The following is a 25,486-nucleotide window of genomic DNA, read 5'->3' as shown; positions in this document are numbered from 1 at the left end:
GGTGACAAGTATCATTTATTGATATCTTCTGCATTCTTCAATTGGATAATATTTATAGTATCCATTGTTGGAATCCTTCCATTTATCGCGCATTTCGTTGAGTAACAAATTTAAAAGAACAATGTGTAAAAACAATGACCAGATTAAAATACAACTAGACTGTCTTTGGTTAGGGATCACCTGAAGTCCGCTTCCGAATACAGGATTTTCACGCTGTGTTGATGACCCATTGGTGGTCTTCTGCTGTTTGTTTGCTCTTTGGTAAAGTTGTTGTCTCTTTGTCACATTCCTCATTTCCATTTTCCTAATATTTTTCAGTGTCAACCCAACAGCAAATATAAAATCAAATCAAATATATGTGTTAGTTTCTTTATATACATAACTTATTTGAAGTATGATTCCTGCATTAGCAAGTAAAAACACTCATTCTTCCTAAACTAAGATTTTCCGTATATTTTGATATAACGCATTTTTTAATCAGGAAATGTTGTTTTTTAAAATAAAATTTAGCAAAGAAGTAGCGATATGCGGTATTTATACTATATCATATTTTATATATTTTGTTTGAGTGTCACACACTGATTGATACAGTACATATATACAAATAAATTTTAGTAATATCTTTAAAATTCAATTATTGCCCAGCCAAAAAGTTGTCTTATGAGACACTGTAAAAATCTTAAAAATTATTTTTTCAAAATCGCTTTCAAAAATACAATTAAAAATAAAAACGTTAATAATAATTATATGAAATACACTATTAGAGTTCTTATTAAAAAAAAGTTATCAGTTGTCTTCTAAAATAGAAATAAATATGATTAAAATATAAATCTCAATGAATAAAAATACCTTATTTTAAAGATTTGAGAAAAAAAAATGCTTAATGATTAAAACTTAAACAAAAGCTAGGCTATCAAAATAAAACATTGTATATCTTCAATCAAATGTATATAATTTCTTTCTCATAAAACATTTTTGTAAAATTTTAAATAGACATTTCTGAATTTGCTCGGATCTCATTATACAAATAAACTTATTGTTCATATGCATTGTATCAAAATTCTCAATTAAATAACTACATTCACAAAATAAATCATATCTTATGTCTGCATATAAAGTGCACTTCATCAGAAAATGTTTTTCAGTCTCTACATGTCTGTGATCGAAATATATACAAAGTCTATCTTCAATTATTACTTGAGGCCTGAAGTAGCGACCCGTCTCCAAGGCCAGAGGTAACTAGCCGGCTCGTAACATAGCCATATATCTCCTTTGACTAAGTGGAATGTTAATTTTTACATATGACTCAACGTTTACAGTTAATTTGTATAGTCTGTATGCCCGGAGTTTGTTTCCGTTTAATGTATCGCGGTCGTTGGAAATGTCTTCACACCATTGATGATTGTCCATTTTTTCTAGCTTTTCATTAATTATTTTCATAACGTATTTTGTGGATAAAGATGTGTCACTTATAAGTCCACATACGTCAAGTTTAGTCACAAGTTTGTTGACTTCGAATGTCTAATCTTTTCATCGTCGCGCCGCCCAACGCCCAACTTTATTTGGAAGTCGATTGTTTTCAAGTCTGTTAAGTTTGCACAATAGCCGAAAACACGATAACTGCAGTTTAATTTTGCGTGATGTTCAACCCATGTCACCTCTTGTAGATAGATTTAAAGTGTGTTTTTCAACATTCAGAAAGAATTTGCATGCTCGAGTTTGAACGGATGAGATCCAACTATAGTTCTTGTATCCCCAAACACCACTTCCGTATAAAGAACTGGTTCTACCATTGTGTTGTATTTACTGTTATTACTTTTCCACATAATGCACCAAGAGCACGGCTGGCGGCTTTAGATAGTTCTTTTTCATTTTTCTGGAGTGTTAAGTGTTCATCCAACCATACACCAAGAAATGTGTATGAGTCGGTAAACAGTAAAGTATGTCCACCACATGTAAACATACTTTGCGAAATGTCTATTGAAGGTGGTCTGAAGTGAACTATCTTCGTCTAATTATCGTTTATCGACTATTTCCAGGCTGCACACGATTCTGTTAAAATATACAGCATGTTCTGTAAAGAGGGTTCATTCGGCGCAAGTAATACGATGTCATCTGCGTACAGTTATATACTCATCTGGCAGTCGTCTATTGGTACTCCACAATTCAAGGCGTTAATACGCTCCACAAGGTCGTTAATTTATATCGAAAATAAAGATGGTGACAAAATGAATCCCTGTTTTACGCTACTCGTGACATCAAACCATAGAGTCAGATCGTCATTCACGTGAACAGTACATTCGACGGTATCATAGAGGGAGTAACCAGCACTAAGAAACTGTCCTCTTATTCCAATGTTTCGCAACTTGTACCATAATAATGTTCGATTGACTGTGTCGAATGCTTTTTTCATTTAAATGAAGCATGCAAAAGTTGATTTTCGTGAAATATTAAGTCTGGTAGGGTGAATGAATGTGTTCTTCGCAACTTTGACCTTTTTGAAAACCGTTTTGTTCTTCGCATAAGTAGTTGTTGTCTTCTAACCATTTGGTGAGCCGTGCATTCAGTATGATGCAATAAATTTTCCACGGAACCGATACCAACGTTATTCCTCTAAAGTTCAATGGATTCCTGTCATCATCTGAATTTGGTTTTAATATAGGGTTAATGATGCTTCTATTCCACTCCGATGGTAGTATTCCTAGATCGAAACATCTACTGATAATAATAAACAGCAATTCTGCTGCTGAATCGTTTTCAGAACCTCGGTCGGAATATTGTCTATTCCCGTGGCCTTTCAAATTTTTGCACTTATGATCGCAAAGGTAACTTCCTTTCGAGTGAATGAATCGTTTAATGCCGAAATATCAAGTTGTTCATGCACATTTTTATACATCACAGTTACACTTTATGTCATATTTCAGGTTAAAGGTATTGTCATTTTGTTTGTATAAACATATTCAAAGAACAAGCATAATAAATCACTCAGCACTTATGGCTACATTAAACAAATGTTTGAACATCTGTTTACCTCTCTGATTTTGTTTATATGTTTTTTTTTCAAACTTTTGATGTAAATTAATCAAAAGGCGGTGCTGCTGCGTCCGGTAAACTTATATTTCAAATGAAAAAAATGTTAAATAAGTTTATACTTGGCTAAGTTTTACTGTGAACCAAGTGTACGTGGACTTTCTTGTAACAGAAAATCCTAAATATTTCCAAAATCTTCTGATAGGTACTGTAATTGAAATATATTCTTCTCGTACTCTAAGTTGCCGTATACAGTGAAAGTATTAAAATTCTGTCATGTTCTCCCTTCTCATTTGATCCCGACACAATCATTAAATTATTTTTTATTAATTTATTTTATATTTGATAAGCTATTTGTTAGTTTCTTTGTTGCATGACCGATGTCGCAAGCTTTGGAATTGTTTTCTTTCTTCGGTTGCTGATGTAAAAATAAAGATTTGCCACAATTGCATGTGAGACAATTTTCCACCAGAAGCAAAATGACGTAGAAAAAGTATCCAGTTATAAAAAAAAAACCAACCATAGATCACTGTACAGCTTTCAACAATGAACAAAACTCATACCGCATAGTCAGCTGTAAAGGACCCCGAAATTGTAAATGTCAAGCAACTCAAACCATAAAACTAATAGCTTAATTAATGCCAGGACCAGTTAAATTAACTTCGGTATTAGGAGGTCAGGATAATTGTGATTCATAAAGAATAAACTATTCGTTTTACTACTCAACACACGTATCTATTATTTCTTTCAATTCAACAAATATGAATGATTATTGATCTTATTGTAAGGCAATTAAATAAGATATGCAAATATTTTACCGTTTTTTTAGTCAAGAACATTGTCGATATTAAGGTTACAAATGCGTCTGCAATTCTATAAAATTTATTTCGAATAGTGCTTGTCTCCACTAACGTGTAATAGTAGTAATTAAAATTAAATATTTTGTTTTCTAATCAGAATATTAAGTCGGCATTTATTTACATATATTCAATACATTTGACGTGTTTACCTTTCATTTGATACATGCCAGAAAAAAATAAAATTGCACATATATCTCTTGTAGTCAGTACTTATAATTATGTGCTGACACGAATTATCATTGGTATGATGATATTTATAAATTAACTGTTTAACAAACAAAAATTAATTTTTTAAATACTAAGGCTTTTCTACTTCAGGAATAGATTACCTTAGCTGTATTTGGAAAAACTTTTAGGAATTTTGGGCATCAATTCTCTTCATCTTTGACTTTATTTGGCCTTTTTAACGTACTTCAGTGCACGTGCTGACATGCATTATCATTGATATGGTAATATCTATAAATTAACTGTTTGAACTTTTTTTTAAATTTTAAATACTAAGGCTTTCTTTACCTCAGGAATAGATTACCTAAGCTGTATTTGGCCAAACTTTTAGGAATTTTGGTCATCAGTGCTCTTAAACTTGCACTTTATTTGGCCTTTTTAAACATTTTTAGATTCGAGCGTCACTGATGAGTCTTTTGTAGACGAAACGCGCGTCTGGCGTAAATGCAAAATTTAATACTGGTATATATGATGAGTTCATTTTGTTCCATTATCATATGCAGTCCATTATGATCTAGATACATGCAGAAATTCGTGGTGTAGGCAAGTTTCGTACCTATTACTTTGTCGCTACCACATCACCAAGAAAGCTGTTACTATGAAAGCAGGCCGTAATAACTTATCCAGGGTCAAGTTATGCTTGCGTTTACATGATTTTTATCTTGATTCTGTGTGTTAAGAACCACAAAGCAAAATATATTAAACCATCAGTGTTTTCCCCCTTTTCTTATCTTACATATGCGTGGACTATATTTGTTAATTTTAGTTTTCATGTATTCGCTGATTAAGATGAATAAATATTGGAAGTTAAATACTATACAAAAGATGATATTCAACGTCCAGATTTGCAAGGAACATCGTCAGTGTTTGATTTTTTTTCATATATAAAAGGTGGTTTGAGATCTTTTGTTATTTGATGACCGACCGTGCAAGGATTATATTGCCAGTCAAGATCGTTAAAAACTTCCATCGTTGTTATTTGAAAAACTTATGGTTTTCAGTTTCAGGTAATTTCATAGACAATTATTAACAAATGTTTCCTTTGAATTTGGACAATGATAAGAGTGATAAAGGAAGTGAATTCTTTTATGTTGAAGATTTTCAGTAGGCCTCAAGATCGAGATTCTGATTAAATTATAGTGAGGGAATGTTGTCACTTTGGAATAAAACGAACTAAGCATATTGTTTTGGTTTATATCCTTATCTTTATAAACTGCACATCAAAGAAGTCTTGTCAATCCTTCTTTAAGTTGATTAATTCTATGGAGTTTACTTTTCTCTTTTTTTTAAAATCATTTCACATTGCAGAAAAATGTTTTAGATTTCCCTTCTCTTAAAAACATCATCTCCAATGCTTCACAAATACGTAAGAAGAAATACAGCTGGTCAATTAAAAATGCAATTTGCTGATTTATTCAACGACGTTGTTTACACCAAAATTTTAAAAAGAACAATATTTGTCAATATACAACTTTTTAACATTTATCAAAATTAAAATGTTTATTTTTTACTAAAACAAATTTTGATCTATTGTTCGTTATGAACAATTTTCAGTATATAATGCACAATTAATCTTGATTGATTTGTGGTGATATATAGATATTTAGTATAATGCATCTTGTTTTTTTTACTAAATAAGCAATATATAAGGCTTCTAAAATCAAACTGTCAGCACAACACTGGACCACTGCACCGAACCTGAACAAGTAAGTCTTAATATTTTCTCTCAATTTTGAATTGACTCTACAGTCTTCTATTGACAACTAAAGTTATTCTCTCTTGCTAAGAGGTGTATCTCCTTCTCATACTTTTCTTCGAATTTCAAAAGAGAGAAAAATTGTTTTTGTTCTTGGACTGTTCAAAGTAGGCTATAGGAGAATTCATGTACAATATAGATATGCTACAATTGAACAGTCTGATCCAAATTATGCTTCTTATTCACAATAAGGGAATTATCCGATAGATTCAAATTACTTTCATTTATGGCCATGGTATTAAACAAAAGTTAATTAATTGAATTTTATATATTCTATTTTTTAGTGACTTAGAATAGCTATTTTTCTTTCTTCCTTTCAATTGATTAACATTTTTAGGCCATGCCGGGACTTTTTAAAGCTAAATGTAAGGTCCATTGAATGCCTTTCTCATTTTCGAAGGCCGTACGATGACTTGTTGTGGTTCAAATATCTGTTCTCTAGTCTATGAGTAATTTTTCACGGGTTGCCATACATTTCATTGTTTTATATAAATAGGAGGTGTCGAACAAATAAAAAGGTTTGAAAGAAAATTTCAATACATTGATTTATTAAGCTGTTTCCAAGATTACTGAAATATTGTTTAAATTTCAGTTGTTATCTTATAGTTCGTTTATGTGTGTGTTGCATTGTCTTTTTTATTGCACTTCAGTCTTTCTGTTGTTTTGTTGTTTTACTTTTATAGTTGATGTGTTTCCCTCGGTTTTAGTTTGTTACCCGGATTTGTTTTCTCTCAATCGATTTATGACCTTCAAACAACGGTATACTAATGTTGCCTCTATTTGGTTCATAACTTTTATCGAGATATACATTGATAAAATAAACTACATTTTTGTATATAAATCTCGATGGTATATTTTGCTTACTTAGACGTTATTTTTACATTATCCCGTATTATTTGTTTAATGTGGAAAAAAGTGTTCATGTACATATTTTAAACGTTTATGGGCTTGTTCTCATACAAAATAAAACATTTCACGAAAACTCTAATTAAGTTAATGATCAATTTAATCTTATCCACGATCAATGGGGCATGTCCGGTAAGGGCAAATGTTGGCCTAAAATTTGAACTACATCTGATAATTTTTTTTTTGCAATTTTCGAAAGACTTAAAAATGTCTACTGTCCATTTAAATTAATTATAAATTGCTGAAAAACAAAATTATAATATCATAAAAATCTATGAAATATATAACATAAAACGTAATTGTTAAGATGTATTACTTTGATCTTAAATGTAAGTGACCGCAGTCGTGTCTAGTCTCAACCTTTATATATGTTAGGCTTCATACAATACATACTATATTTGAATATAAAGATTAAACACAATGCGGCCACTTCCATTTTAGAAAAAAAAACTCTACACATTAACACAAATGCTTAAATTTTGAAGATTTGGGTACTTATACATGAATTAATGATACCTTCCAATTACAAGGGGTTCTATCAGTCGTATGCCTTTTACTCATAAGATATTTTGTAACAAGATGTATTGATTAGCAAACGCATGAACAAATAAAAGTCGACAGTGTTTGTAGAACCCTTACACATTTTTTTTTACATATATCTCGAAAACAAGAACTCATAATTATTTTTGGCTTTTTTCGTTTCTTTATTTATGTACTATCGATATATTATAGCCTTTTTGAAAGCTGTTATTTTGAAACAGATTAGCGAACATCCTTAATACATGATTTATATAGTTTTGTTTTGTCTACGACAGAATGAAGATCGCTATTTGCGTATTGATTGCCATCTGTAGCTCTGTAAGCGCTCTCTCGAAAGGGGGATACGGAGGCGGATACGGAATCGGATACGGAGGCGGTAGACGTGGATACGGTGGAGGTGGATATGGAGGATATGGAGGATATGGAGGATTCGGTGGTGGTTTAGGAGGATTCGGTAGTGGTTTGGGAGGATTCGGAGGCGGTTTAGGAGGGGGTTTAGGAGGATACGGTGGTGGTTACGGGCGAGGAAGATACGTAGGATACGGACAAGTCTTTGTTGTAAGAGGAGGAGGATATGGTGGTTACGGAGGGGGACTTGGTGGCGGACTTGGTGGTTATGGAGGATATGGTGGTTATCTTGGAGGTGGTCTTGGAGGAGGTATCGGAGGAGGTCTCGGTGGTTATGGAGGATATGGTGGTTTCGGACGAGGAATTGGTGGCATTGGAGGAGGTCTCGGAGGATATGGAGGTTATGGTGGTTCCGGTGGTTATAAATATGGAAAGGGCAAAGGTAATATTAAAAGTCAATATTTTGGAGATAATTGTATTGCATTTTAAGCTCCGAAGGCAATAAAGCACCCATTGATGCTTCTTATGAAACTGACAGAAACCAAAGCGAATTCAAAAATTTAAAATCTGCCATACGTCGTCTGCGCTTACGTGTAAATTTTTAATAACATCGAAAGTGAGCTGGTGACATGAAAATTAGTGACGTTATTTAATCAAAAAGAACGTTACAAACGATGCTGCAGTAGAATAGATAATTGGTATAATTGCTCATAAAAAGGCTTCGTTTCTTTTGTCTGTTTGGTTACTTCAGATATGTTGACATGATATTCTCAAATCTCTTCCTTCATTGCGTCTTACTGATCATAATTGCAACAAGAATAATTTAGAGGAAAATTGTAAATTTAGGAGATAACCATATTATATTTTAAGCTCCGACTGCATTAATTTGTGATTTGATGGTCACAGATAAGTTTACTGGAGACGCCTTATCGGAGTCAGTAAACGGGTACCATCAAATCACCAATTGAGGCAACAGTAGCTTTAATACAATATTGTTATCTTCTTTCTTATGAAATGCTTGAAAACAACACCAAGTCTTACATTTAAAATCTGTTATACGTTGTCTGCGCTGGCGTACTAATTTCCATAGCACCAACTGTGCCATGAACATCGGTGACGTTATCCAATCCAATTGAACGTTACAAACAATGTTGCATTAGTTTAAGAAATTGATGTCGTCAATATTCAACAAAATAAACGTAAAATTCATGCGCAAAGGTTATTTTCTGAAGAATTCGATAACTTGTTTCTACTTCAACGGAATTTCTATAGCAAAAAAATCCAGATCGAGACTTAATATCACAGGACCAAAACAAATAACATACGTTTCAATTAGAAACTGCAATTAGTATCTATTATACAAAAATTAAGACTGTTTCCGAAACAAATTGCAGGTTTAATCCATGTTTATAAAACTTTGCTTTTAAATTCATATTCTTTTTTCTTCTTGAAAATTTGTAGTTTTGTCTGATACATTGTCAGAAACTTGATGTCTAAAGAAGTCGATTTTTTTTATTAAACTTATCATTTCGCTCAAAACCACGGAGCATCCTCTCTTTGAAAGGACACCGTCTGTTGGTAATTCATCCTAATACTAGTCAAAATATAACAAAATTGAATATTTATCATTAAAGATATAACGTAATCATACAAAAGTCTTCGCCCACATGACATTCTCACAAAACAATAAAATTTGAAAGACACTAAGAAGATTGCGATGTGGTATGATTGGCAATGAGGCAACTCTACATCAGTGACCAAATGATATATATAGAAGTTATCAACTATATGTCACCATACGGCATTCTGCAATAAACAAAATTCCTACCAATGTTAACACAATATATTTTTTTTTCAGGATATTAAAAGCAGATTCTCATCCAAAACAGACTGATATTACCCAAAACGGACAACGAAGGATTTGATTTTACATTTCTGTTATAATATATAATCGTTGCATTCAGTTTGTGTTGACTTTTTTCTTTATCATAATGGAGCGTCCATTTATTTAACTTTAAAGAGAGGGGGATATTATTTTTCACACAAAAATATTCTAAATCCAGATTTTCCCAATACCTTATAGTGTTAAATTTTGATATTTTTTTTTGGTTGATAGCGTCGAAAAATGAAAAAAAAAAATCTGACTCGGATAAAAATCATTACCACCGCCCCTTGAAGAGAAATGGTTGCTCTCTGACTTTATAGTCACTTAATTAATAAGTCGTTTTTGAATCTAAAGGACTATGAGTAATTTCATTGTTCGTACACCAAAATGAAAATAACGTCACGTCATTGGTGAATTACCCATTGTTTAGGAAATTTTTAACCAATCACGACGTTTTGGTTTACACTTTTGATAATATTACCCAAAATGCATATAACGGCTTATTGAAGCAACACCCAGAATCAAGTCGCATTGCTGTTGAATGGGAACGTCCATGTCTAAAAATTCCCGTTTCAAAGTTTCGTTTCAGTCAGATCTGACTGACTCTAAAAGGCTGTGTAAGTAGGATTGAAATATCAATCAGTCAATAGGGTATTTTTAAGTGCCAAAATCATGACTTGTACATTGTAAAAGAAAGCTTCTTCGTCGATTTGGATGGAATTAATCCATAAGATTCGTAATATAAATATAGGATTCCAAAGTGAGCAGATTATATAATTAGAAGATGTGGTATGATTTCCAATGAGACAACTGTCCACAAGAGACCAAAATGACACAGAAATTACACCTATATGGCACCATACGGTCTTCAACAATGAGCAAACCCCAAACTGCATAGTCAGCTATAAAAGGCCCCGAAATAACAATGTAAAACAATGCAAAGGAGAAAACTAACAGCCTTATTTATATAAAAAAAATAAACGAAAAAAAAAATGAGCATATATTTGATATTCATGTCAACACCGAAGTGCTGACTACTGGTCTGGTGATAACCTCGGGGTCGAAACGTCCACCAGAAGAGTGGGATCGAACCAGTGGTGTAAATAGTTATCAAAGGTACAAGGATTATAATTTAATACACCAGACGCGCGTTTCGTCTGCACACGACTCATCAGTGACGCTCAGATCAAAATAGTTTTGAAGTCAAACAAATACAAAGTTGAAGAGCATTGAACCGGCGTAAATCATTAAAAATGTTGATGACGTCACGGTCACATGACAAAAAGATATCAAGAAAATGATCAACAAAACGAAAAGGAACACATCAGTCAACATTGCATTATAATCTTAATCACTATAAAAAACAAACAAATATGTAAAAACAATGCAAAATATGCAAAATGGCATATCGAAAATCACATAAACAACATGACTAATGTGTTCGACTTCAATCTTTATTGACTAGGATTGTCTGATTTCCTTGCGCAGATCTGTATTTCTGTATGAAAAATTCGACTTCCTTCAGCCATAGAAACTTACCTACACAATATAGCCAGTAGTGAAGAAAGTGGCATTAAACAATTAATCAATCAATCAATCAATCATTCAATCAATTGAGTGACTAGGGATACATGTAATGTGTATATATTTTGTACAAATATGGTTGATACTGTGTCAGTGTGTATGCACCTTCTTGTCCCTGGTGACAAATATCATATATTATTATCTTCCGCATTCTTCAATTCGATAATGTTTATATAGATTAAACTGTTGGTTTTCCCGTTTGAAAGGGGTAACACTAGAGATTTTTGGGGCCCTTTATAGCTTGCTGTTCGGTGTGGGCCAAAGCTCCGTATTGAAGACCGTACATTGACGTATAATGGTTTAATATTATAAATTGTTTTTTGGATGGGGAGTTGTCTCTTGGCACTCATACCACTTCTTCCTGTATCTACATAGTACACATTGTTGGAATCTTTCCATTTATAACGCATTTCGTTGAGTTAGAAATTTAAAGGAACAATGTGCAAAAAATGGACATTGGTGGTATTCTGCTGTTTGTTTTTTCTTTGGTCGAGTTGATGTCACTTCGTCAAAATCCTCATTTACACTTTAAAATATTTTTTCTGTGTAAACATCAATAATACTACCATGTTTTCAAAACTATATATATATATATGTGTGTTAGTTTCTTTCTATGAATACCTTATCTGAAGTATGATTCCTGCATTAGCCAGAAAAACTAGGCACCAAGGAACACTCATTCTGCCTGAACTATTATTTTCCAGCTTTTTGTTTTATCTGACGCATTTTTAAAAGTTTTGCAATCAGGATATAGAATAGAAAAAAATGGGTACATTGAATGAGGAATAAAGAAAAATGGACTAAATAAAATACAGATATGAAAACCCTAACCCAGCCCCTCGCACTTGATAGTCATAAAGTAACATTCATTTATATCCCAACTGGATTTCACTTCACATCGATCTTTAAATGAAGAAAACCAAGTGTCATGTCAATAGCCAATTGGAGTGTTCTTGTTGACAGCAATATTTTTAAAAATCTGATGTTCAGTAGTTGTCGATTGTTGATTTGTTTCATAAGTGTTTCTCGTTTCTCTTTTTTATATCGATTAGACCGTTTGTTTTCCCGTTAGAATGGTTTTACACTTGTCATTTCTTGTTTGCTGTTAGGTGTGAGCCACCGCTCCGTGTTGCAGACCGTACTTTAACCTATTATTTTTTACTCTTTTGTTTGTATTTGAATTTGAACCTGTCCTCGGTATATGGTTTAAAGAATAATATTTTTCAAGCAGCATAGATATTTATCTCCGTAAACAATGAAAATTGAAAAAATCTTCATTTGCGTAAATACATTTAAGGTAAAATTGATGTACAGATAACAGCAAAACAAAATATGTACTATTGAGGTTTAGAATTTAAATTTATTCAGCGTGGCTAACAAAAGTAAACAAGTTGATGATGTTATCTACATTAATCCAAACCAATTTATCTATTTATTGTATACACCTAACAAAATCATATTTGTTTATCACAGATAAATTTGTGTCATTCATTATATCAAAAGGAAAATGCAAAATCATATTAATAACTGGTTTACAAATAACATTTTTTTTAGAATAGAAAATTGAAAGAAGTGTATATCCTGTATCAATTAAAGATATTCATCTTCTTGTTTGACAAATATGATGTTTTGTTAAATCTTTCGGATATTTGAGACAAAATAATTTTTGTCTGACAATCAGAAATGTCCGTGAACAATGTAATTTCCCAATGGGAGTTCCATCACCATTGAAACATACACTTCCTTATAATAAACCAATCACAGCGAGCAGTATAATATATTACATTACAAAAGAAAAACCGCATGTAAAATATATCATAACATAAAATAAAAATGCAAATGCAAATCATGCGAAAAACCATAACGTTACAATAGGTTTGTATAAAAAAACCATAAACCAAGATGCTACCTGAGGGAGAACTTATTTCGGTCAACCGTCTTTAGCAGGTGTATAAAATCATTTTATTCGTACCCGCATGTCTTTTACATATATTCAAACTCAGAACCAAATGGATTTTATGATAATACATTTTATTAGCTTTAATCTATGTTTCACATTTAATTCCTATTAATGCAAAAACTATTTTTATTTAGAAATCAAGAAGACACGGTACATGTATGTTTGGAAGCAACATGTTGAACTGTGATATGTCTATACAATACCTATGAATCCCATAGCGTTATTCCCCTTATTTTGATTATCTGAACAGTCAACTTTCGATAATAGACCAAAATGACGTAAAAAGTATCAAATGTTTGACATTGAAAGCCCTTAACAATTTGCAAAATTTATAACGAAAAGGAAAAAAAAAAACCGACATGACAATCGTAAAACATATCAAACTAGACTATCGCTCTAAAAGACGTCAAAACGACAAATGAGACAACTAATTATAGTTCCAAAACAAAAACAATCACTGAAATACATTGTTCTCTTTAGTTTAAGAAAAAAAGATTAAAAAGTTCACACCACGGATAAATAAATTCAACAGTAGTATAGTATACCGCTGTTTGAAATTCATAAATCGATTGGAAAAAAAAAACCAAATCCGTGTTACAAACTAAAACTGAGGGAAACGCATCAAAAATAAGAGGAAAATTAAGACACAACAGACGCACAACATTAAAATGTAACACACACAGAAACGAATTATAATATAATAATTTTCCTGACTTGGTACAGATATTTTAAGAAAAAAATGGTGGGTTGAACCTGGTTTTGCGGCATGCCAAACCTCCCGCATTAATGAAAATGTTAAATATAACATAAAAATGACAGCATTACAATACAACTAAATGGGGAAAAAAGTAAATAGTCTACAAAACACAACATAGAAAAAAAACCAGCTGAGAAACACAATCCCACCAAAAAATCCGGTGGTAAATCTTTTGCAAAACAGAAAGGTAGGTAGACCTATCTCTACAAGTAACATTCATCTTGTATCTCATGGCAAGTAAAACATTGGTTTTAGGTCACATTTTATGATGTCATACTCGTAGAAAGAGAGGAACATATTTCATTTATGAAAAAATCCCACTAAATCTAAAATATCGAATGAATAACAACTCTCATAATCTCGATAAGGAACAACTGTATAGGCATGTAGACAACTGTTGATGGAACCTGGTTTTATAGCTAGCTCAACCTTTTACTTGTATGACAGGTGCATCAAATTACATGTTGTAATTATATGTGTTGGTGTCTCGATTCACTAGTGACATGTTTTCGCTGTCTTAGATCTTTAATATGAAGATAAAATGATATGGTATGCTCACAAAACCTCTCTCCAACAATGACGAAAAAATTAGCTTCTTTTGTTACCATGGTTACGGCAACCCGGATCAAGAAAGATAGAGACAAACAAATATATGACAAATTGTTAACTCTAATCGGTTTTATTTTAATAACTTTAGAAAATAATACTCATTTCGATCAAAATATATAATTTGTACAGTTTTGTAAAATTGATTCTTGCATATTTTAAACACATACATGTAAATAGAAGGAAAATATAGGTTAAGCTACAAAACATAATTTTACCCGAAATAGTGAATATACCTTTTGTGATTCATCAGTTAAAAGTCACCAAAAAAATACATTTTATTGAAATGGCATAAACGATCGGTAAATGTTGTGAAATAATGTAAAAATAGCTAAATAAAGATATTTAAAATAAGTGTCAAAGAGAACTTGAACAAAAAGTATAGTGTGGCTTCATCAGACGTCTTTTTATACTTTTTAATATATAATTTTCAAATTATTTTGTTTGATTTTTTTGTCATATTTATTTGTGTGTTATCATTTTTTATGTATGACGAAACTATCAGCCATTTACACGAATCGTTCCCCGTTTGAAACAAAGTATATAGCTTTCATGGGTTATTCCTGATAAAATATCAGTTTTTCTTGCTAACTAACGGTACTACACTCATCTCATGCCATTATATCTTATCAAGTATGTATTAGTATTGCCTCAATGTATTGTATATTGTGTATTGTAAAACCTATATGCTTGACATTTTATGGAAAACAATCTGATTATGATTATATTAGTGTTATTATTTATAGAGTGTATTTGCATATATGACACCCGTATCTCGCAGCATTTTTTATAGTAATTTTGAACTTGTCTATAATTCTATCACTTTTTTTTAATAATTGTTTAAGTTCTTTTAAATTAATATGGATTTTATAAGGAACATGAACCACACCAAAAACTTGGTATACTCTCAGTTGCCCCGGAAGGGTAATGTTATAAGATATGGTATGCTTGTCAATGAACGAAATATCCAGTATAAAAATAAGAACAAGGAAGGTAGCAAATAGAGATCACCAAACGGCTTTCAATGACACCGTATGGTTAGTTGTAAAAGGCTCCTGACAACAAAAGCAGCAAACTCACAAACTAACTAACACACAAATAAAACAAGCTGTTTTTTTAACTTTTTAACTAAACACTTTTTGTAATACATGCTCGTATTAATTTTTGTTTTTTTCATAACAATCATCAGCAATACAAAACTTGTCTTCAATTACGAACTGAATTCGCTAAGATTTAAAGAAGCTATTTCTATTATTGTTTCGTTTTTCCGTAAATCATATGATTCATTTAAAACTTCAGTTTCTAATGATGTATCACGCGAGAGTGTCTCTGTAACGGAAGGAACAGTAGTTAAAGCATCAGTTTTTACATTGCTTTCAATAATTCCAGTGTCAGTGTAGTGTAGATTTATCGATGAATTATTTCTGTGTTCTCTAGAACTATTCTTAAAATCCATTTTCGTATCATTTAAGGTTTCGTAACTAGTTTCTTTGAACTTATCACAATTTTCATATTTGTCCATTTGATGATCTACACTTGTATCATTTGCATTTGATATTTCTGTAGTCTTTTCACCACTAATGTTTGTCTCACTCTGAAATATTTCTATTTTGTCCACTATCAGACCAATGACCGGAGTAGTAGTAGCTGATGAATTTGTTTTTCCATCTACAACATTGTTGATGCATTCAGTGTTATTCCCGTCAAATGAATTGTTTGATTCAGCTTTTTCCTGATTTGTTTTAGTGTCACTATTTTTATTGAGATCACCAGCAGAGTTTTGTTTCTTTTTCTTCGGTTTTTTCTTTGGCTGCCATAAACAAATCATTGTATCGTTTGCTGCCGACATGTCTTTTCTACCGTCTAACCAATACGTTACCATAGCTCCTTTCCCCTGAAATATTCAGATAAGTATACTAATACTATTATTTAAAGATAAGGTCTAAAAACTATTTACAACCAAATGTCCAGAGATCATATAAACCCAAGAACCCGCGTCGGTGCTTTTCGTATGTCATTTTAATAATATATGTTTGTTCATTTTGTAGATGCGTTGTAAATGTTCTCTTATCTAGTGCTAAATGTTTTGCTTTCTCTTTTAATAAATCGATTTCCTCATCGTTTGATGTATTCTAAAACATTCTGCTTCAAGTGTACCTGGTTACTGTTTAGTTGCATTTTTTTTGTAGTGATATCATAACACTGTTCCAATTCGGGGTAGGTAGTGCGGTTATTAGAACGAACGTCTGCCACAAATTAGGAGTATGTAAAAGGCAATTTATGCGCTGATATAGTTTTGCTGGTAGTATTTTTTTTTCTTTTTTTGTCAAATTTTTTGTAATTATTAAGACTGTTTGTTTTCTAGTTCGAATTCATAACGATTTTATTATGTCGGGGTCTTTAAAGGCAAACGATACGGTTTGGGTCACGTTATTGGTTCTTTGGTGGATGATAGTTGTATCATTGACAGTCTCAGTCTCTACACCATTTTCTGTTTGAATGCTGTTTTTGCAACTGAAACATAATCTTATGATCATTGAATAAGCCTGTGAATAATTGGTTGTCGTTGTTTGCAAACTGCCTTCATTTTATTTACGTTAATGGTTTTAGCAAAACTTAGGCCATCGCATCGGTTTTATTTTTTCATTTGTTCATGATTTTTCTTGGCGGGCATTTTGAAAATAACTAGACAGAATGAGAAAAATTCATTGTACAAACACTCGTTGAGATCTATGGTGGCTTTTATTTACGTCCTGTGATTTCTAATAGGTAGATGATCGTCACATTTGCAATCATATCATTGTAAAGATTAAGAATTACATTAAAAAATATTGTCCCATGCAATATACTTTATTGCCCTCCTAAACTATAATGTTATATTATTCGCGGTAGGTTTTCTTAGATTTAATCCTAATATATATACATACATCTTTTAAACTATGACCTTACCTTTATAGTAATCTCACCACGTGATGTAATTTCATAGTTACTCGTTGCTTCTAATATGTCTCGTGTTTCTTTACTGATATGAATTTTCAGTGCTGAAAACAGAAATGTTGTGACAAGAACCAGTTAATGCATGTATAAAATAATTTTGCATACGGTGTACATAACCATCGGCGGTTTTTAATTCAAGAAACAAACTTTAAAATTTTGTTAGACCTTGTATGTCATTTGAAGAGGGATGTTCTGAGATGTTCAGAGTCTAAAGTAACTCCCGACACATGTAAATATGCATGTCGCTAGTCAGGAACTTGTCAGTGGTTGTCTGAAACATATCTTGATCTGTGTCATTAGGAGAATTTGGGTTATTTACAACTTACTAAAAACAATAGATAGCTCGACAATCTTGTTAACTGTTGGAGAATATAGATAGATTGACATATAGATGCCTATGAAAAAGAAACAGAAGGTACAACGGGGACATTTGAAACTTAAAAGGCGAACAAAACACGGACGACGACATGACAAAGATGAAAAAACGAAGCAAAGGTTTTAAAGTCCACAAAACACTACACAGTAGATAGAGACCAAGGAATACGAAACATACCACAACCAAATATCTATTTCGAATAAAATAAATTGAAGATAACACATTTAAAGTTAAACTAGTTATTTTTTTATTTTCATTTGCTGCTATATGTAGAATTCAAATTATCATCAAGATTCAAACTTTTTCCTATACCGAACGTGCAAGACCACTTTGGAAGTTAAGATTAAAAGAAACCTTTCGACATTTAGGTATAAATAATGAAGTTATTTCGTTGTTACAAAAGATTTGTGTACGTTGTACTATCATATACATACGCAAACTATTGCTCTCCATTCTGGAAGCTGTATTAACTGTATCCCCAAACAGACAATATCTCGGCATCTTGATTCCAACTACACCAGCAACACATGGACCTGATTATAACAAATATTAACCATTGTATTACTAGCATACAATAAAATCATTTTAAAGTTGTCTGTTTTGATTTGTTTATCTGCCGATCGAGAGAGAGAGAGAGAGAGAGAGAGAGAGAGAGAGAGAGAGAGAGAGAGAGAGAGAGAGAGAGAGAGAGAGGTATGGAAGGGGGAGAGAGACTTTTTGTGTAAAGACTATATTTTAAAAAAGACGATAACAGTATCAATTCTACATGCAAAATCAACATAGTCTCTAAATTTCCTATTATTCAGAAAAACAACATAATATTTTACTGGAAAGTGAAGTTAAATGTCTTTCTAGCTTCATTTCTTTTGTCTTGAGAATGAATACTACGCAATAAATTCAAAAAAAAACATGTCTTTGAGATCTGAAAGAATGACGTTTTATTGATAACCATGTTTACCAAAAAAGACAACAAATACGTGATCGTAGGAATATTTCAAACACGAATGAATAAATATGACTTTGAAAGATAATGTTCACTTGCCTTAATAAAAGTATTTTTATTTGTGTTCGCCGAAGGTGTTTTTTTTATTCGAAAAGGGTTAATCACCTTTCTCAATCGGTCTTAGCATATTTTCTTGCGGTAATGTAACCGTGATGTAGAAACCGTTATAATGAATAAAAAGTCATATATTAAATGCTGTTACTTATAAGTCTTTTGTTGAAAAGGTTTCTAGCGTACATTACTATAAGCCTAACATCTTTGAGGATTTTTCTACAGGTAAAGAAGAACTTTACTTGCTTTTTATGTAAAAGATACTTCTATTTTTTCAATCCATTTCCGATTAAAAATAACCCCAGATGAAGTATTATTGATATATTTCAAAAAAGAGATTTAACTTTTCGAATATTAAAAAGATGTAAGAGAAAACGGTACTTTTAACAGTGAGATTAATAAAATCCAAATAAGATGAAATATATCAAGAATATCAAGACGTCGCTTTGATTTATTCCTTAGCTAATTGTATTAACCAACTTTTTTTTTTATATAAATAAGGCCGTTAGTTTTCTCGTTTGAATTGTTTTACATTGTATTCTCGGGGCCTTTTATAGCTGACTATGCAATATGGGCTTTGCTCATTGTTGAAGGCCGTACGGTGACCTATAGTTGTTAATGTCTGTGTCATGTTGGTCTTTTGTGGATAGTTGTCTCATTGGCAATCATACCACATCTTCTTTTTTATATTTAAATTTATATGTTTGAAAGAGACATGACTTATGTACACTATTAACATACACAAAACAAAAGGAAGTAACCAAGTGTATATTTAAAAATCATAAGCCAACAGAATCTGTTTACGTCATGGGAAAAAGACAAAAGACGATGAAAATACAGTAAACAAATAAAAAGATCATCAAATATAACATTGAACACTTTCGACTGAGAAAAACGAATCCAACAAAAAACAAGGGGAAGGGGTTGGCTGTAATCTCTTGTGGTTCACAGTTAACATTCTATTAAACTTTTCCGTGTTGCTTTCTTTTTCTTCGTATATCTTCATAACAATCATATATTAAACGACACTTTGCTTATGTCTTGATTCCTTTGAAATGTAGTAAATTACATTGCTGTACCATTGTTCATCTTTGTTCAACATTATCGAATAATTTTATTACATTGACTGCATTTGAATTACATCGATTTTCAAATGAAATAATAACTGACAATATAACTTTTCTAGCATCATACAACAAAAGGTCTCCAAAAGACGTTGTCCAGGCCTTGAAGGCATAAAACTTTGCTCAGTGCTCTGAGCACAAAAATTATGCTCCAAACATGAAATCCAGCAATTCGATTGGTTGATTTTCGAGTCTGAGTACAAAAATCATGCTCGAAAGTTTTATGACGTTGCATCAGCTCAGAAAAAGATATATTAAATTATTTACTTTATTTTTATGAAAAGGCCGATTGTCATTTATGTAATAAAAAGAATAACTAATCAAAGAATTCCAATATTGCAAAATTTAAAGTTCGTTACAGAAAACGTTGATAAATAACTCATGCGCAACGTGCATTCGTGGATAAATGTCTTCTTCGGTCTCCCGTTGAGTATTTTTCCATATTTAAGTTCTTTGATTAGTAATTATATTAATCTTTTGTTAGATAGGACGCTTTAATAAAATAACGTTGTGTTTGAGAAAGACTTGTAAATTAGAAGCTCCAGTAGTTTTCTGATGTTCAAATGTCAATAATCTTATAATGATGATAACCAAGTACATACTGAGATAAACAAACTCAAAAAGGAAAGAGACTGGGTTCGTCTACAGGATCTTATGAAACACACAAAACGTTAGTTTAAAAAGAATAATTTTGCATCTTACTGTTATAAAAAGCAGATTATGAGCAGATGATATGTTTAAAAATACAGCATGATTTACATAGAAGGACTACTCGTGAAAAAGCTTCATTTATCTTTGTTATACAAAATAATTTGCAAGTTCAGTAAAAGAAAGTAGAGTTTTTGTATCGAACGACGTTCAAAAAATACAAAAAAATAAAAATATATAAATGAATCATATTTTTTTTTTGGACGCGACAAATTATACATTTTTTGTTAACCAGTTGAAAAACGTAAAACAAAAAGGTGTCGTAAGTCGAAGTTTTTCGTTAGCACCTTACACTAAATTTAAGAAGATTTAATATAACTGCACGTTGGTTTTAGAGCCACACTTTTTTTTTATTCAATGAATAATGTGCTGTTGATTTTGTTACCATATTTTTATAAAAAATAAACTACTAACAATATATATCGAAATGATATTTTTTCACTGACACAAGCACATTTGCAAGTTCAATGAAGAAAAAATTTGGTTCAAAACAAACATTTGATATAAATTGTAAAATGTGCACATCAAAATAATCAGACGTACAAGGTTGTCAATTTTTATAAACCAAACTTCGGGACACCTTCCCCACGAGCGAACTTCTATGTTGTATCATACTGGACGGACGGACGGACGATGAATTCACAGACGCGCTGATAGGAAGCAGTCAAGTGTCTTTCTTTATTTTAACATATATATATCAGTCATCCTCAGGGAAGTATTATATACTAGTTTATAGCAAGAACAAAAGTGACATCACAGATACTACTGGTGTGATAAAGAAAAAATAATTGTAGTCAGAAAGTGAACGTTGAATTTTTATTTTGTAGGATTTTTGTTTACATGTGTACTGGGACTTTCTGTCATAAAAATAAATATACTCAATATTAACCTTTGTCCATAATATAAAAAAATAATAAATCTAAAACAAAAAGCAAAACTTGTTCTGATATTAGCATTGTGGCTATGTAAAGCTTTAAATGAAGGAATTTCTTAAGTCAACATTGACAGACAACAGTGTATCATCATCAAATATTAGCGCCGTATACTGACGCTTGATCTGTGATTGAAAGAGAGATAAAACCGTATAAGTTTACATGTTTCGAGTGCAGTTGAAGTCCATTTGTATTTAGACAGATAAAGGATTATCAATTGACTCAATTGCACTGCAGACATAATACCTTAATGAAGTTATGTATTAGATCAAATGTATGTATTGATTATTGATGTCTTTCATCTCAATTAAAATCTAAAAAGTAACATGGAGCTAAACGTTGAACGCATGATAAAACTTTAAGTATGTTGTTACGTTGTTTTATATAGGATTATTTTAACAAAAACTCAGATTAACTAACTAATATTACTCTAAGCATATTGATTTATACTTAAATTTGTGTAAACACATGCGACGTAGGTAATTACTTAATAAAAATTTCAATTAAAAACGCCATACTGTTGAATTTCAATGAGTTTAATTTTGAATTCTACGGGTCAGCTCTTATATCGTTCACTCAATATATATAAATCCAATACTGATGTTTTTTCTTCATGCGAGCGCTTTTTAAACTATGTTCAGAATCTGACATTATCAAAATGCTTGATTTCTTGATTGATATTATAATTGTTACGTTAGGAGGACGTTTTTTCATGGAAACCAATTGGGCCACTATTCTTGCCGACTTGTTACTTTATTCATACGAGGCTGACTTCATAAAGAAAGTTATTAGGAGGAAACAAAAGAAGTTAGCAATTATCCTGTAACTTCACTTTCCGCTATACAGATGATGTTCTCTCACTAAATAATTTAAGATTTGGTGACTGTGTTGAACGCATCTATCCCATCGAACTAGAGATAAAGGATACAACAGATACAGATAAGTCTGCCTCAAATCTTTACTTGGATCTAGAAATTGACTATGATGCGGGAGTTTCTCGCTACATTGAAGACCCATTGGAGGCCTTCGGCTATTGTCTTCTCTATGGTCCGGTTGATGTCACTTTGACACATTCCCCATTTCCTTTCTCAATTTTATTATGATGGTCGGTTGAAATAAAACAATAACGACAAAAGAGATGATAACAGCTTCCCAATTGTGACCTTATATTTCTATGCAGCAACATTCCAGCAGCGCCTGCATACGAATTATATATCTCCTAATTATTTAGATTTTCCCGCGCTTGAATGTCCTATCATTATTTCCTTGATAGAAGGTTGCTACTCACAAGGAAACTGTTAAACCAAGCATTCCACATGGTAAAGTTGAAATCATCCCTTCGTAAATTTTATGGGCGACAACACGAGTTGGTTGATCGTTATAGACTATCCGTTTCGTAGATGATATCGGTATGTTCCTTATGTCGTAATACAATCCCGTCCCCCTTTTACGGATGTAACCTACTGCATTAGACTATAAACCGGGTTTGTAATTACATGAGCAACACGACGGGTGTCACATCTGGAGCAGGATCTGCCTACCCTTCTGGAGACCCAAATATCAGCCCCAATTTTTGGCGGAATTCATGTTGCTGAGTATTTACTTTTCTATGTTGTGTCTTGTGTACTATTATATGTATGTTTGTCTTTTTTGTTTTTTAGCCATGACGCTGTTAGTTTATTTTTGATCTATGCGTTTGAATGTCCTCTGGAATATTTCGCCCCTCTTTCTTCTAACAAACATTTTTATTTAGAGTTAATCCTTTTCTTTGATTAACATAATATATTTTTTTATTTTTTAAGGATAAATTTTCAACGTGCAATTGCCAATATTCAATGATGACCAACAGTACATGTTCATTTTTGATATAAGGTCTCATCATTAAAAGTCTTCGTGAAAAAAATAAAAATAAAAATAAAATGAAATTTAATTTCGTATAATTTTTTTTCATTGCTTTCAGTTTCTATAGGATAACATTTGCACACACTTTTATTCCGAAGCATATCAGATTCAGAAACAAAACTACCAGGAGCAGTGTATTTTTATTTTCAGGCGGTCGTTATCGATAACTCGTTTTTTCAAAGAAATTCAGCATCAGCAATGTTATAACTTTATGGGCATCATATTACTTGGCAGGTTATCAAATCGAAACAAAACATTTACCATAACAAGAATCCATTGTAAATTAAATTAGTACCTGTATGTATTCCTACGCGTATTTTGATATGCTCTTCCTTTTTGTGTGGAATCTTAAGCTGTTTTATTGATGCCACGAGGTCTATGCCCATCGTAGCAATCTCCTCTGCGTGCTGTAAAAACAAGAGTATGTTTTAATCATAACAATGCATTTGACGTCAAATACGCGTGTCCGTTGTGTTCACGCATCGTTGTAAATATACTGGAATTTGGTGCAATTGTCATACAAGTGAGAAGTTTAACGCTATAAAACAAGGTTCAAACCACCATTTCATTCATTTGAAAATGCCTTTACCAAGTCAGGAAAATGACAGTTGTTTTCTATTCGTTTGATGTGTATTATCATTTGATTTTGCCATTTGATTAGGGCACTCCGTTTTGATGTTTCTCGGAGTTCCGTATTTCTCTGATTTTACTTTTTAATCATAGCAAAGGTTTATCATAGAATAAAGGATTGAACATGCTTAAAATTTACTTGTAATTGAAAATGGGATATCAACTAAATAATTGATATTTTACATTTACAAATATTTGTTTATTTTGCTGTTCATTTAAGGTAGATCATAAGTATATACTTTTTGAGACAGAATTTTCTTATAATTTGCCAAAATGAAGATTTTAGTATGCTTAGTAATAGTAAAACAAAAAGTATGGGTCACCTTGCTTTATTTCATGCTATGAGTCGTTGAAAATTGCCTAAATTTGGTTAGATTGTTCATGAAAAAAAAACACATTTGTGTGCATAAAAAAATTCTATGGGAAGACAGTTTTTATTATATGTTTTAATAAAATAAAAAGAAAAAATGGTGTCACCGAACCCCTTTTTTTTGCTGCAAGTAAAAATAAAAAAAAAATCCTATTAGACCAGTATAACATTTTTACTAAAAGAGTTATCTGCCCTTAAATAGCTCAGTTGAAAAAATGATTTTAAAAACAAACAAGAAAGATATTTGTTTAAATATTTTAAATAATATAATAAATGACCATGTTTTTTTTATATAAATAAACAGTATAACCATTAAATTGCAAATATATCTCCAAATTTGCAGATTTGAGCAAATAACTAGACCGAATTTGTACTGTGATTGTACAATTCAAGATGGCGGTATACCATTAATCTACCTTAATATAAATATTAAAGTAATTACAAAATGAAATCGAAGGCCTTAAAGTGTCATACAGTTGCTTACATCCACTTTATTTGAACCCTGGAGAACAGTTGTTTCAATGGCAAAAGTGGGAGATATTATGGACATAATTGTGCAAATCGTGATACAAGCATGGAATTTGGTATAAAGGTTGACTAAATAATACTTAAGAAAAATCCGCTGCTGGCCAGAAAAAAAATCATTTTTTCAAAATGGCCACCACACATTTCGGAAATGGCGTCATTACAAATTGGCAATAATTCGTTAATCCTTTGAAAGGTGTGTTATATGTAAAATCCAATTTTAGATTTCATAAAAAGTGAATGACAGTTCCTAAATTACGACTAGACAATACATTAATGAAACTAAAGGTGACTTCCGGTTTCAAAATGCCGGCCAAAAAGTCAAAAAATTCAATTTTTATACTTTCGAGCAACTTCACAAGGGATGTAAATCATTGAAAGATGTGTGACAGGTATAATCCAATGTAAGTT

General features: G+C 31.8%; 2 protein-coding genes across 2 annotated transcripts; one reads left to right on the top strand and one right to left on the bottom strand.

The window, feature by feature from the left end:
• Positions 1–5,803: 5,803 nt before the first annotated feature.
• Positions 5,804–9,626, top strand: LOC143056066 (uncharacterized). Its single transcript, XM_076229144.1, has 3 exons — positions 5,804–5,821; positions 7,593–8,107; positions 9,524–9,626. The coding sequence occupies exons 2-3, from the start codon at positions 7,594–7,596 to the stop codon at positions 9,529–9,531; spliced, it is 522 nt and encodes a 173-aa protein (XP_076085259.1). The 5' UTR covers positions 5,804–5,821; position 7,593; the 3' UTR covers positions 9,532–9,626.
• A 6,032-nt stretch (positions 9,627–15,658) lies between these two features.
• LOC143057136 (uncharacterized) lies at positions 15,659–23,943 on the bottom strand. Its single transcript, XM_076230377.1, has 4 exons — positions 23,846–23,943; positions 18,265–18,363; positions 17,407–17,498; positions 15,659–16,351 (listed from the first exon to the last, which is right to left on the bottom strand). The coding sequence occupies exons 1-4, from the start codon at positions 23,934–23,936 to the stop codon at positions 15,668–15,670; spliced, it is 966 nt and encodes a 321-aa protein (XP_076086492.1). The 5' UTR covers positions 23,937–23,943; the 3' UTR covers positions 15,659–15,667.
• Between the last annotated feature and the right edge of the window lie 1,543 nt (positions 23,944–25,486).

This window comes from Mytilus galloprovincialis, chromosome 13 (assembly GCF_965363235.1).
Source record: "Mytilus galloprovincialis chromosome 13, xbMytGall1.hap1.1, whole genome shotgun sequence".
Taxonomy (NCBI): Eukaryota; Metazoa; Mollusca; class Bivalvia; order Mytilida; family Mytilidae; genus Mytilus; species Mytilus galloprovincialis.
Note: the sequence above shows the minus strand (reverse complement) of the source record. Positions and strands in the feature narration are given on the sequence as shown.